The following is a 13612-nucleotide window of genomic DNA, read 5'->3' as shown; positions in this document are numbered from 1 at the left end:
GCCTTGGTTGTCCTGAAACTAGCTCTGTGGACCAGACTGGCCTTGAACTCAGAGACCTGTCTGCCTCTGCCTCCTGAGTTCTGGGATTAAAAATATGCACCACCACCCAGCTCATGAGCAGCTATATAAGTGCTAGAACCCATAACTGTGTCCTCTACTAGAACAGTGTCCTGATTTGAAATATGATAAAGTATCTGAGAGGAAGGGATCTCAATTGTGACCTTACCTCTATTATGATCAGCTGTCAGTAAACCTGTAGTGCATTTTTTAGTGAGTGATTGATATTGGAGGGCCCTGCCTATTATGGTAGTCCCAGCCCAAAGCAGACTGAGCGAGACATGAGCAAGCCAGTAAATAGCCTTCATGGCCCTGCATCAGCTCCTGCCTACAGTTTGAATTCCTGCCCTAACTGCTTTTGATGATGAGCAGTTCCATGGAAGTTATTGAAATAACCCTTTCCTCCCCAATTTGCTCTGGTCATAGTGTTTGATCAATATAATAGTAACCCTAAGACAAGTAAGTACATGCGTTTAACCCTCAAATCATCTCTCCAGCCCCCATTTTTAAAAATATTTTAAATGTAGCATTATCCTGTTTATCCTTCTTACCTCAAAGTCTCTTCTTTTAATATTTATTAGCCATTTAAATTCCAAAGGTCTTCAGTCTGCTTTGTTACTTCCTTTTGAACCAGTACCATCTGTTTGTCATCATTTTCCTTTGAGTTCATTTCCCTGGCTGGTGGTAGGGGATGGCAAGCATTGGAGGATGACCTGCAACCACCTCTAATTTATGTTGGATAGTCAGAGAAGGGGCCAAGCTCTCATGCTACAAAAACCAGTCATTCCTCAAGTTTCTTATCTACCAAGCAATCTTTTAAGTTAGGACTCCCCCCTTTGGACATTTTAGCAGGAAGAGCAATGGGAAAGGCACCAATTTGGAGTCTAGGGACTATTACCCACCACTTTGATGAGAATAGAAGGAGGCATCCAGGATGAAACAATCCTTACAACAGTTTTTCTAAATCGACACTTTTTGTGTTGACTGAATTGTATTTGTGAAGACATCTGCAGGAGAGGCACGGTTAACTGCATCAATACATAATTCCAGAAGGCAGGCAATGGCAACAAAATTTAATGAGCCTGCTACACTCTTCCTAAAACACTTCATATAGTTCCCCATCTCCCTTGGAGTATTATCTATTTAGGAATTATCTAAACACAATAAAAGAAGCATTCTAATAAAAAATAAAACAAGACTTTACATGTTTTTATTATATATGACTGTTACTGAAAGCAAAGTTTATACAAAGTGTTTTATACAGATAAAAAAATCCTTGGCTAGCAAAGCCATTTATGTGCATACATACACACAGACACATACACTCATAGTATTATTTTACAACATAATAATTATACATATATACAAATATACTATATAAATTATTTCACAATTTTCCAAAATAAGAGGCAATTATAAAAACAAAAATGAATAGAAAGGTGAATAGTCATTACATTTAAAATGCTACAAAATTATGTTTTAAAATCTGAAGGAGTTATTTCATCCAATATCAAAATTAAGGTTTCAGTATTATATCCCTGTTGCTTTTATTCTTTCATTTGGATAACAACTTTAAATGATTAAAAATAAATATTTTGACCAGTAATAGGTAAGTGAATCAGACTGCTGATCTGAATAAGCCCAATCACGATGACCAGGTAAGTAAAAAAATGTAGATGATCATCTAGTCATCAAAATTGAGACAAAACCTTCACCTAGTTCCTCATTTAAAACACAAGGAATCAAAGCTTCTGTGTAGAAGAAATATCAATGAAACGCCGTGAAATCCAGCAACTCATCTGTAATGGAAGAAAATACTGACATTATAATTGGGTTATTTTGTTTTGCAAAACTGGTTTTCTCTGTGTAGCCCTGGCTGTCCTGGAACTCGCTCTGTAGACCAGACTGGCTTCACACTCACAGAGATATATACCTGCCTCTGCCTTCAATTGCTGGGATTAAAGGAATGCATCACTATGCACAGGGGGTTTCTGATATGCCCATTTTCTTAAATAATTTATTTTAACGTTATTTTATATGCATTGGTGTGTGAAGGTGTCAGATCCCTGGAAACTGCTGTTGTAGATAGTTGTGAGCTGTCATGTGTGTGCTGGGAATTGAACCTGGGTCCTCTGGAAGGGCAGCCAGCGCTCTTAACTGCTGAGCCTTCTCTCTAGCCCTGATATGCCCATTTTCATAATAAATGTTGAGGAAAAAAAAAAAAGTTTATACATAGTCAATTTGCTAATTACTAATATAGTGATTTTTGCTCCCAAGAATCTAACGGGTTGTAAGAGTAGAGTGCAGAGGGAAATCAGTTAAGACAGCTAAAATAAAATGAAATGACCCACAACCTGTGCTGTTATGCTGGTCAGGGAGGAACTAAATTTTTTCCTTTTTGAGACAGATTCTGGCCTGGAACTCACCACATAAACTAGGCTGGGCTCAAACTTGTAGCAATCCTGCTGCCTCTAACTTCTGAGTGCTGGAGTATTAGACCTGCCTGCCTGTCCCCTGAAGCTAATCATTCCACAAATTTACATTCTCTCCACAGAGAACTGGAATCATATTTTCAAAGAATATTAAACAGGCTCTTTTTTTTTTTTTTTAACTTTTTTGGAGACAGGTTGGCCTCAAACTTGGTATATCTATCCTTGAACCCCTAATCTTCCTGTATCTTACTTCCCTAAGTGTTGGGACTGCAGGCATGTGCTACCAGATGAGATTCTTTTCTCCTTTTTTAAAATTAATTAATTTTTTAGATAGTGTCTCATGCAATTCTGGCTGGCCTGGAACTCAAAAGATCCTGAGTGCTGTCATTAAAGATGTGTGTTACATGCCCAGCTGAGGTTAATTTCTTAAAGACAGCAATGCCATTGCATACCTTATACTACAGTTTAAAAGTTCTTTAGAATAAGTTAGTCCTCCAAATTGTCTGTTATTAAGTCCTGTATTCTAAACTATACAAACAGAAATTTAATTTCATAATAAACTATTAAGTTTCTTTAGAAGATCTCACTAGCAGATCAACTGCTTTCCAAGAACATGAATATTAGAAGATGAGGCACAGTAGGGACTAGAAACTAAGGATTCAAACTCAAAAATAATGGGCTAGAAATAGACTGATAACTCAAAAATATTTAAGCCCTTCACATAAGATCTGTATTCAAATACGGCTTCTTTCTTAAAATGTTTACATTTTTTATTGTGCAGGAGGAGGAGGTGGGGCATGTGTTCCATAGCACACATATCAAGCTCTGGTCATCAGGCTTGGCAGCAAGGGCCTTTACCTAATGAGACCTCTTAACAGCACCCAATATGATTTCCATTTAGATTTAATTCAAGCTTAATTCAAAATTGGATTTTGTTTGCGGTGCTTTTGAGACCGTCTTACACTGTAGCCCAAGCTGCCCTTGAACTTACTATGTAGCTAGGTGGCCTCAAACTTGAACTATCTTCCTATCTCAGCTTCCCAAGTGCTAGAATCACAGGGATGTACCACCATGTCTAGCTTTAAAATTTGATGTTTGCATTCAATTAATTTTGATGAGAAGCAAACTGAAAAAAAAAAGATACATTAAATACCATAATATTTTTTCCTTTCATAAAAATCCAAAATACAGGAACTAGAGATGGCTCACCAGTTAAGAGTATTTACTGCTCTTACAGAGGACTCAGGTTTATTTCCTAGCACACACTGGGTGGCTTACAACCAACCACCTATAACTCCAACTCCAGGGGATTATGACACTTCTGGCCTCCAAGGACATTGGCACTCATATACAAACACAAACACAGACACACAAGCATACACATAATTAAAGATAAAACACAAAATACTTAATTGGCTAAGGTGTTGCAGAAAAAAATTTGTGGATAATTTAAATATTGCTTTTATCAACCCATATAACATTGCTTAAACTAAAGAAACTGAGGGGCCAGGCGGTGATGGTGTACGCCTTTAATCCCAGCACTTAGGAGGAAGAGCCAGGTGGATCTTTGTGAGCTCGAGGCCAGCCTGGGCTACCAAGTGAGTTCCAGGAAAGGCGCAAAGCTACATAGAGAAACCCTGTCTCGAAAAAACAAAACAAAACAAAACAAAAAAAAAAAAAAAAAAAAAGAAGAAGAAATTGAGGAAACATGACTTCAAACAGTAAAATATTTACTAAAGTCAATCTTGTCATGTATTTAGATGACAACAGATTTATATGTATGAACACATTTTCCAGATGGTAGCCCACAACTCCAGAGGACCTAACACTCTCTTCTGGCCTCCTGAGGCACCAGGCACACACTTGATACACATACATACATGCAGGCAAAATACCCAAATACATTAAAAAGAAAAAAGTGAGGCCAGGCATAGTGGCATACACCTTTAATCCCCAACTCAGGGGCAGAGGCAGGCAGGCAGGCAGATCTTTGTGCTCAAGGCCAGACTGATCTGCACATCTAGACCCAGGGTAGATGGCCCTACATAGTCAAGACCCTGTCTTAGACAGACAGACAGAGAGGAAGAAACCAGATTACATAATACATTCAGTGGTTATGAAACACTGCTGTATGTTTCTTATTCTTCATCTACAGGAAAATGTTTTAGGCTGGGGTGTAGCTTAGTGGTAGAATAGTTGCCTGGTAAGCACAAGGCATTGAGTTTCATTCCCAGCAATACTGATAACTTATTAATTAAAACAATTTTGTTAATGGATTTCAGCAATTAATGACTTATCCGCAACCACTAAGCTAAGGAACCAGCCATACTGCTCTGGCCTTCACTGGTGATACTACAAGAGCCTGCAAGTGAGGAGACATTAATCGTTTCCACACCCACTACTCAGATCTCCAGTGACTAAGGCTGTGACATGCACAAGGACAAGATCCAGCACTTACAGCGTTAACTTCCCGTGATGGACCTACTACTACCTGCATTTTGACTTCTCAAAGAGCTTCTTCAGCTGCTGGAACCTCTCTAAAACCTGAAAAATTAAAAATAATTTCAAATATATTCACTTTTTAAAGCTCTAATGAATACTTTCATAAAACATATACAAACAGTGAAATTATCATAAATAGATAAATAATGTTTAGAAAAATAGAACATCTTCAGGCCTGAGGACAGAGAATGCTGCCTAGCATGTACAAGACTGGAGTTCAATCCTCAGCACTACACAGACTAGGCATGGTGGCACATGCCTATAATCCCTGGAATCTTGAGGTGGAGGCAGGAGGATCTAAAATTCAGGGTCATCCTTGGCTCCACAGTAAATTTAAGACAAGCCTGGGCTAGTCAAGGCTCCCAGTCAGAGTCAGTCTCTGTCTCTGTCTCTGTCTCTGTCTCTCACTCACTCACTCACACACCTTTTGCTTTAATTCTCAATTATTCTCAAACATTACTATCTATTTCCTTGAAAAAAAATATATGTAGATGAAGGGAGGATCCAGGTCATATCTGCCATTTCTTATACAATCACCAAACTTAACAGTACTACAGGAAGCAATATTTTTAAGCAAGTTAGCCAATAAATATCTTTGTGTTTTGATAGGTTAAAAATTAAATTTGGAGCTGGGAATATAGATCAACAGTAGAGTTCTTGCCCACCATGCATGTGGCTGGGTTCAATCCCCAGCACAAAACTAAGAAAGTTAAGTAAATTAATAAATCTAAGTAAGTCCAAGAGCAACATCTCTGATCTAATAAAGATATAGACACTGAGTGATTACCTGGTTTGGATTTTTATTCAGCTTAACAGCTAAATGTGTAAATGTTTTCAGGGACGGCATTCTTTTCTGACACTCCAGTAAAATTTCTCGGTCATCATTTCTGAGGAGGAAAAGTTGTTATTTAGCTTTTTATGTTGACACAGAAAGGTCATAAGTTCCACTGCCTTCAGAGCTTTCAACAGGAACATCACTTTCAGTAAACTCTATAGTAAAAAGTGTATGTATGCCAAAACCCAAGAGTTCACATAAAACTCAAAGCACATTCTACCTATGAAACAGCGTAGAAACATCAATCATGTACAACCCTACTTTGTTTCACAGCTTTCGATGATCTGTCACTCCTTTCTAAACTGCGTTTGTAAGAATTTCCTTCCAGGCTCTTCCCCAGGTATCAGAATGAGCTATTCTCTCAGCAAACGTATATAGACATTCTCAGTACATGAGCTAAATGAATATGGTGGTGTGTATGCATGCTTTAGCACACATGCATTTATCTTCTAGGTGTGCGACCAAGTCCTAAAACCAGCTATAGCTCAGTAGTAAAAGTGAAATCTGGTACCACACAGTCTTTCTAAGTATAGTATTCTAATAACTAGGGCAAGGCACTCCTGAACAGTTTAGATCTGCTACAGATCTGGTTAATTTCTCTAGTCTTAATGGAAGCTACGTTAAAGACATAGAGGAGTTTTCTGTACTAAGATTAAAACTGTTCCATTAATCTAAAATCATTTCAAGACCTAAACCAGGGTTTGAATTCTAATATTTTTGTTTCTTTGTTTTTTTAATTTTGGGGTGCTTCATTTTAAATAAATTCTCTTAATTTGAAAAAAAAAAAAAAAAAAAGAATTTCCTTCCAAACGAAGGAAAATCTTTTAATAGAAAAAGGGAAGTTGAAAGTAATGAAACCAGTGTTGGAGAGATCGATCACTTAGTGGTTAAGTGTGGTTGCTCTTCCAGAGGACCCAGGTTAATTCCTAGCAACTACAGGGCAGTTTATAACTGTAACTCCAGTTCAAAGGATCATATACAGACATATATGCAGGCAAAATACTGGTGCACTCTGCTGACTCCCCAGGGGAGACATTGCCTTAGAGGAGGTGGGAATAGGGGGTGGGTTGGGAGAGGCTGGGAGGTGGGAGGAGGAGGGAGGATGGAGGATTCTGTGGCTGATACATAACATGACTAGAAAATCTCTTATATAAAATAAAAAATGTAATAAATAAATAAAATTAGTTTAAAAAAAAAAAAGCCCAGGCGGTGGTGGTACACGCCTTTAATCCCAGCACTCAGAGGGCAGAGGCAGGTGGATCTCTGTGAGTTCAAGGCCAGCCTGGTCTACAGAGTGAGATCCAGGACAGGCATCAAAACTACACAGAAAAACCCTGTCTCGAAAAACCAACCAACCAACCAAACAAACAAACAAACAAATGCAATGAAACCCAGTGTGGATACTTAGAAGATCCTAAGTTTAAGGCCAGCATGTGTTATAGTGAGGCCTAATCCAAAAGCAAACCAGCCAGCATGTGGTAGCTCATACCTTTAATCACAGCACTTAGAAAAAGAGGCAGGTGGATATGAGTGCCAGATCACTCAGGGTTACAGAGTGAGTTTATATCTCAAAACCAAAACAACCCACCTCCCAAACAAAACAAACAAATCCCACAATAAATAGCTCTATTAAGAGGGGTCATTTACACCTCTGGATAAAAACTGTTATTTAGATTGTTTTACACCATAGCTAGATTGTACCAAAATACACTGTCAACTAATTTTGGCCAGCTATTCTTTTTTTAAAATTATGTGTGTGTGTGTGTGTGTGTGTGTGTGTGTGTGTGTGTGTGTGTCTGCATGCAAGTTCAGATGTTCTCAGAAGCCAGAGACATTGGTTCGACTGGAACTGGAGTTGTGAGCCACCTAATTAATGTGGGTTCTGGGAACCAAAGTCAAGTCCTATGCAAGAGCAAGAGTTCTTAACCAGTGAGCCATCCCTCCAGCCCCTTCTAAAGTAATTAACCCATCATGTCCCTATTGAGGATGCAATAGAATTCTGAGGAAATGACAGATTAGACTGCCAGCCTCTCAAAATCTCCTAATGATTTCAAACATTTCAGGAAAGTCTTACCTTGTCCATGAAACTATCACTTCTCCCTTCTTTTTGATAACATTCTTTGCAGAAAGGCTTGTTGGAAAAGTAGCAAGTGCTGTTGCTGAACCCTTCACCCCGGGGCTAGCCTCTGATGACAAGGACGCACTGTCATTCACTGCAGGTTCCCTTTTCTTGCTGGCTTGCTTTCTGTGAGCATCACCATTTCTATCAGAATTCTGAGTAAGCCTCTTGGTCTTTTCATTACTTAAGTCCATTTCCTTTCTTTGTTTTTTCTGAGAAGAATGAGTTAGACCAGGACTGGTTTTTCTCTTCTTGTGAACATTACTCAGAGTCCCAGGCAACTCTAAACAATCCAAGTTTGATGGTGGTTCTGATTTTAAAGCATGTCTCTTTATTTCACATGAGCCAGGAGACTCTGGGGTCAAATCAATACAAGTTTCTTCAACAAAGCATTCTAAAGGACTGCCTGCCTTTCCCATCTTTGCTTCTTTGTTATCCTCATCAATACATATTACCTGGCATTCCAAGCCTTCAACAGCTAACACAGGTTCACTACCTTCATTTTTACCCTCATTTGAAGTATCATGTGTCAAATCAATAAAAGCATCTATAGTATCAGGCTGTAAAGAACTACCAATTATCTGTGCATCTTGATCTAAGTTGGTTCCAGAACATTCCAAGTGGTCAATATTTAAAACTGTTACTTCCATGAGTTCTCCCAGGTTTTTAGTCTCAGGGGCTGGATCTTTTGTTAGGTCTATGTGTGTATTAGGAAGATGATCACCGACAGAGTGTGGGATTTTTTCTGTTGAAGGCAATTCTTGAAGGTTCTCAGAAACTTTTGGTTCCCATACTTGATGCAACTTGAAACAATCATCAACCACTTGATCACAATGCTCTACCTTACTTGAGGCATCTTTAAGAAATTCATATATATCTGGAACCTGTGTTTGTACTATAGAGTTCTGTTCTTCATGAATTATTTTGCTATTATCAACATTTTTGTCAGAATTCTCCAAGTCTTCGGCAGACTTAAAAACTGTACTCTGAAATGGAGTAGGTTCTTTCTCTGCTGTCACATCAGCTTCTTTTCCAGCTCTAGGCAAAGATGTCAATGACTCCTCAGCTAACATACCATGTTTAAGGCTAGGTGAGGTAGATGGTGCTGCACGCCGTATTTTCACAATAAAATGATCATTGGATTTCTCCATTATGACAGCATGCATAGGCAGATTAGGGTGGTACTGAAAGCCTGGAGCAACAGATCGGCTTGTCCATGATGAACAGCTTGACTTACTGCTTGAGTTATCAGACTCCAGAGCTAGATGAATGTCCTGTTCAGAGGCATCCTCTTCCTCAAGCAAAGCATCTTCACTAAAATGTGCACTAATAACTTCTTCAGGAGTTGAAGTTGACAGAACTTCAGGCTTTAAGAAACTCAAATGGCCATCTGACTTCAGAGGTGATGGTACTGTTAAAGAGACTGCAAGATCTTCTAAGAGTATGGAAGAGATGCAAGGTTTACTCTTTTCTGAGCTGTATACATTATCTTTACTTAAAGCAAGGTTAGAAGATACTTCAAACATACAATTTTCATCTAATACATCGGGATGAACTGGCAGTGAAAGCCCTGAAGATAGAGATGGACCCTTTTCAGATGATAATAAAGACCAGTTATCATCACTGATCACTTTGGGGCATGGAGAAGCCCCCTCTGAAGCTAGCTCTTCTGTTGTGCAAGCCGGTGCAGAGTCACACTTGAGACTCTCTATCAGCTGTTTCTCTGGAGTCTTTAATTCCCACTCTGTCTTTTCAGTACCATTAACACCGGTGTCCAACAGATCAGAACCCTGCAGCAAACTTTTAAATATTTCACCCATCTGTGCATCACTCACTAAGTTAAAAGTAAGGCTGGATGCCTGCTGCTCAGTAAGGATCTCAAAGCTCCGCTCTGGCTTAGCACCTGCATGCTGCAACACATGTGCCTCTTCCATGGCATTTCCTTCATTCTTTCCTGGCTTAGGGGTGCTTGGGCAGTTCATGTCCAGAAACTGTTCTTTACATTCAGAGTTCTTTGTATTATCAGGACAAGTGCTAAAATTTCTTTTTACATCATGCTTTACTGTGCTACTACTGCTGTTATTTTGGTTTTGATGTTTTTTTTCAAAATTTTCAAAACCCAGTGAAGATTTAAAATTCACAGTATTTTCTGATTTTAGCACTTTTTCTCTTTGTGTCTCTTTGTCATTGTTCATATTCCCCTTCTGACAATTTGAATGTTGGGTTCTCTCCTTACATTGTTTTTCAAGTTTTCCTTCACCGTTATCACTTCCAAAGTTTACAGAACCACAAAACTTTACTAAGATTTTTTTAAGCTTTTCAAACAAATAATCAAGTTGTTCGTCTACAAACTTCCACAATTTTCTTTTCATATCTGGTTGTTGTTGTTCAAATAGGCGGTCAACTATGCCATTCTTCTTCACTTGTTTAAGGTTAGATTCTATAACTTCACAAAGGCTCTTCTGTAAACTACTGACTGACTTACAGATCTTAGACAAGTCAAGGTATTTAATTAGTGACGTGAAACTCAAAATTGCCGATTCAATAATTCTATGAAATTGTATCAATGAAAATTTCATCTTGAATTTCATGTAATTTTTCCTTACATGTTGTCCTAGCGTCCGTAACATGTGCATAACCTCCACTACAGAAGAGGGTGCAAGAGTAAGTGGAAGGATTTTCTCCAAGCAGGAGATGCTCATTGTTTGACTTTTCCTTTCAGGGCCTGAGGACCTAGATTCATTTGGTCTTTTACTAGATGTGATGCTGTCCTGAGGGGGTTTTGTAACAGTCTGCTTGTGGTCCTTATGCACATGCGCAGTACTCCTCCTGTTCCCTGGGCTGCTTTTACCCGTCTGCATGTCAGCAGCAGCTCTGGGTCTTGCACTCTTTTCCAGGTGTTTCTGTGCTACAGACTTTTCATCATCACTTCTAATTTCTCCTTCTTCTAAGTCATCTAGAGACAAATTCTTACAAGAGTCTGCTTCTGAACATTTGTCAAATCTGGGAACTGGTTTTTTATTTTCTTTATTTAGACCAGACTGATTCTTGAAGGCAGAATGAATTGAATTGGGTGGAAATTCATCTGTGGAGAAAAATATATTAAAATCACATGACCACTAAGTCTTAGTCATTTGACATTTGCATCTTAAACATAACAAAGTATTATTTTAATAAAATTTTCCCCTTTAAGGCAAAATGTTAATGCTCAATAATCATTTCCATTGAACTCAAAAAGTGCTAGGGTTGTGACTTAGTGGTACAGCATTTGCCCAGCATGCACTGAAGTCCTGGATTTGATTTCTAGCACTGGGGAAAAGTCCCAGAAGGTCAGTTAACTAACAAGTGTGTCACCTGGACACTTTGTGTTCCAAGTGATCAGCATTACTTCCTCTGTGTTATGTGATGATGGCTTCTGAACAACAGAAGTATACCTGAAATCTAAGACTATACCTCAGTAGCAGTGGAGCACAGGCTTTGAATAGTCAAGGCCCTAGGCCTAATAATCCACTACAAAATAACAGGATTATGTATGGATGTATGTGTGAAGACAATTGAAACAATTCGTCCAGTCATTCCCCTTTTTAATAAAAAGTTAAAACTGAGCATTGCCGTATACAACTACAATTTTAACACCTAGGAAAATAAGGTGGGAGGATCACCAGTTCAAGACCAGTCTGGGCTATATAGGAAGAACTTGCCTCAAAAAAAAAAAAAAAAAAAAAAGATGACGGTAGAGAAACGGCTTAGTGACTAAAGTGCTTATCACTCAAATGTGAGGACTGGAGTTTGGCTCCCCAGCACCCACATCAAAGCTTCACAGGTGTGGTAGCCCACCTGCAACCCCAGGGTCTGGGAGGCAGAGATTGACCTCTGGCAATTCACTTAGCTAGACTAGTCAAATTAGTGAGCTCTGGGTTCAAGGAGATACATTAAAGGAGAGAGTGATTGAAAAAGACATCCCACATCAACCTCTGGCCTCCACACTAGTGTATACACACATGAACATGTATACCATGTATACACTTGGACACTACACACACACACACACACACACACACACACACACACACACACACCACACACCACACACACACACCACACACCACACACCACACACACACACTAAAACCTTCAAGCACTGCAGAGCTGGGGTAGAGCTTGGCAGGAGTGCATGTCTAACACAAGAGGCCCTGGGCTCAATTCCCAGCAGCAGAGGGAGAAAGAAGAATTAAGAGTTGTCTAAATTCTATCTGAAAGATGGAGTCATCCATCAAGCCATTTGTAATTGACCCATGGGCAAAGGGAAAACCAGTTTCTTTAACGAAGTGCTACTGGTTTATCAACCATACTCCAGGACAGGGACCACCCCCAGGAGTAGTTGGCCTACACAAAACAAACTATTTGGTCTTTGGTTTCTTTTGTGTGTGGGGGTGCTTTATGGTTCATTTTGGGTTTTTTTGTTGTGTGTGTGTGTGTGTGTGTGTGTGTGTGTGTGTGTGTGTGTGTGTGTTTCCCCGAAATAGGGTTTCTCTGTGTAGCTCTGCACCTTTCCTGGAACTTACTTGGTAGCCCAGGCTGGCCTCAAACTCACAGAGATCTGCCTGCCTCTGCCTCCCGAGTGCTGAGATTACAGGCGTGTGCCACCACTGCCCGGCTTGTTTTTTTAACTTACTGTTTTGTTTTAATTTGTGTTTTTGCAATTTTGTGAAATTTTTTTGAAACAGAAAAATATAAAGTTGGATGGGTGAAGTGAGAAAGATCTGAGGAGTTGGGGCAGGGAAAACAGGACCAAAATACAGTGCATAAAAAATTTAGGTTGAAGTTGGGGATTAAGCTCAGTGGTGGAGCACTTGCCTAGCAAGCACAAGGCCCTGGGTTCGATCCTCAGCTCAAAAAAAAAATAAAATTAAATTAAAAAAAAAAAAAAATTAGGTTGTTTTGGCTGATGGTGGTGGCACACACCTTTAATCCCAGCACTTAGGAAGCAGAGGCAAACTGTGCGTTTGAGGCCAGATTGGTCTACAAAGTAAGTTTCAGGACAGCCAAAACTACACATAGAAACCTTGTCTCAACAACAACAACAAAAATTAAGTTGTTTAAATTTATATTAAAGGCTCAGTGTACACTTCTATTTTTAATTTATTCACTTAAACTTACTTATTTTTTACTAAAGGACCACTGAACTTGATGTTGTATTTACATAATTATATCTGTACAAAAAATGATTATAAATGTTTGTTAAAAAAGGTGAAGTGCAAATGTGAATTTAACAAGAAGTTGTAGATTTTCAGCACTGTACACAAACTCCTTTGTTACAAATCAATATTTATGCTTAAAATAAATAAATAGATTAATTAATTAATAATAACAATTAAAAAACTTATTTTTATTTTATGTGCATTGGTGTTTTGCCTGTATTGGTGTTTTGTCTGTGTGAATCTTGGATCTCCTGGAACTGGAGTTACAGACACTTGTGAGGTGCCATCATGTGGGTGCTGGGAATTGAACCTAGGTCCTCTGCAAGAACAACCAATACTCTTAACAGCAGAGCCATCTTTCCAGCCCCTCAGTGTGCACTTCTAATTAATATTTGAATAATCAGAAAAGATGGCTCAGGAGCTGGAGAAGTGGCTCAGTAGTTAAGGGAACTTAATGCTCTTGAAG

At 38.9% G+C, this 13612-nt stretch overlaps 1 protein-coding gene across 5 annotated transcripts in view; it reads right to left on the bottom strand.

The window, feature by feature from the left end:
• Nucleotides 1-1235: 1235 nt before the first annotated feature.
• The window catches only part of Casp8ap2 (caspase 8 associated protein 2), a 42825-nt gene continuing 30448 nt past the window's right edge, over nucleotides 1236-13612 (bottom strand). For 2 of the 5 annotated variants that reach the window (XM_036179086.1, XM_036179088.1), the window contains exons 8-11: nucleotides 7901-11030; nucleotides 5779-5878; nucleotides 4948-5033; nucleotides 1236-1856 (exon numbers count right to left, since the gene is read on the bottom strand). In XM_036179086.1, the coding sequence (XP_036034979.1) occupies nucleotides 4977-5033; nucleotides 5779-5878; nucleotides 7901-11030 (3287 nt within the window). In that variant the 3' untranslated portion in view covers nucleotides 1236-1856; nucleotides 4948-4976. Of the gene's footprint in view, nucleotides 1857-4460; nucleotides 5034-5778; nucleotides 5879-7900; nucleotides 11031-13612 lie in introns of those variants that run through there. The other 3 variants (XM_036179089.1, XM_036179087.1, XM_036179090.1) reach the window with 2 other exon arrangements.

Source organism: Onychomys torridus, chromosome 2 (assembly GCF_903995425.1).
Source record: "Onychomys torridus chromosome 2, mOncTor1.1, whole genome shotgun sequence".
Classification (NCBI taxonomy): domain Eukaryota; kingdom Metazoa; phylum Chordata; class Mammalia; order Rodentia; family Cricetidae; genus Onychomys; species Onychomys torridus.
Note: the sequence above shows the minus strand (reverse complement) of the source record. Positions and strands in the feature narration are given on the sequence as shown.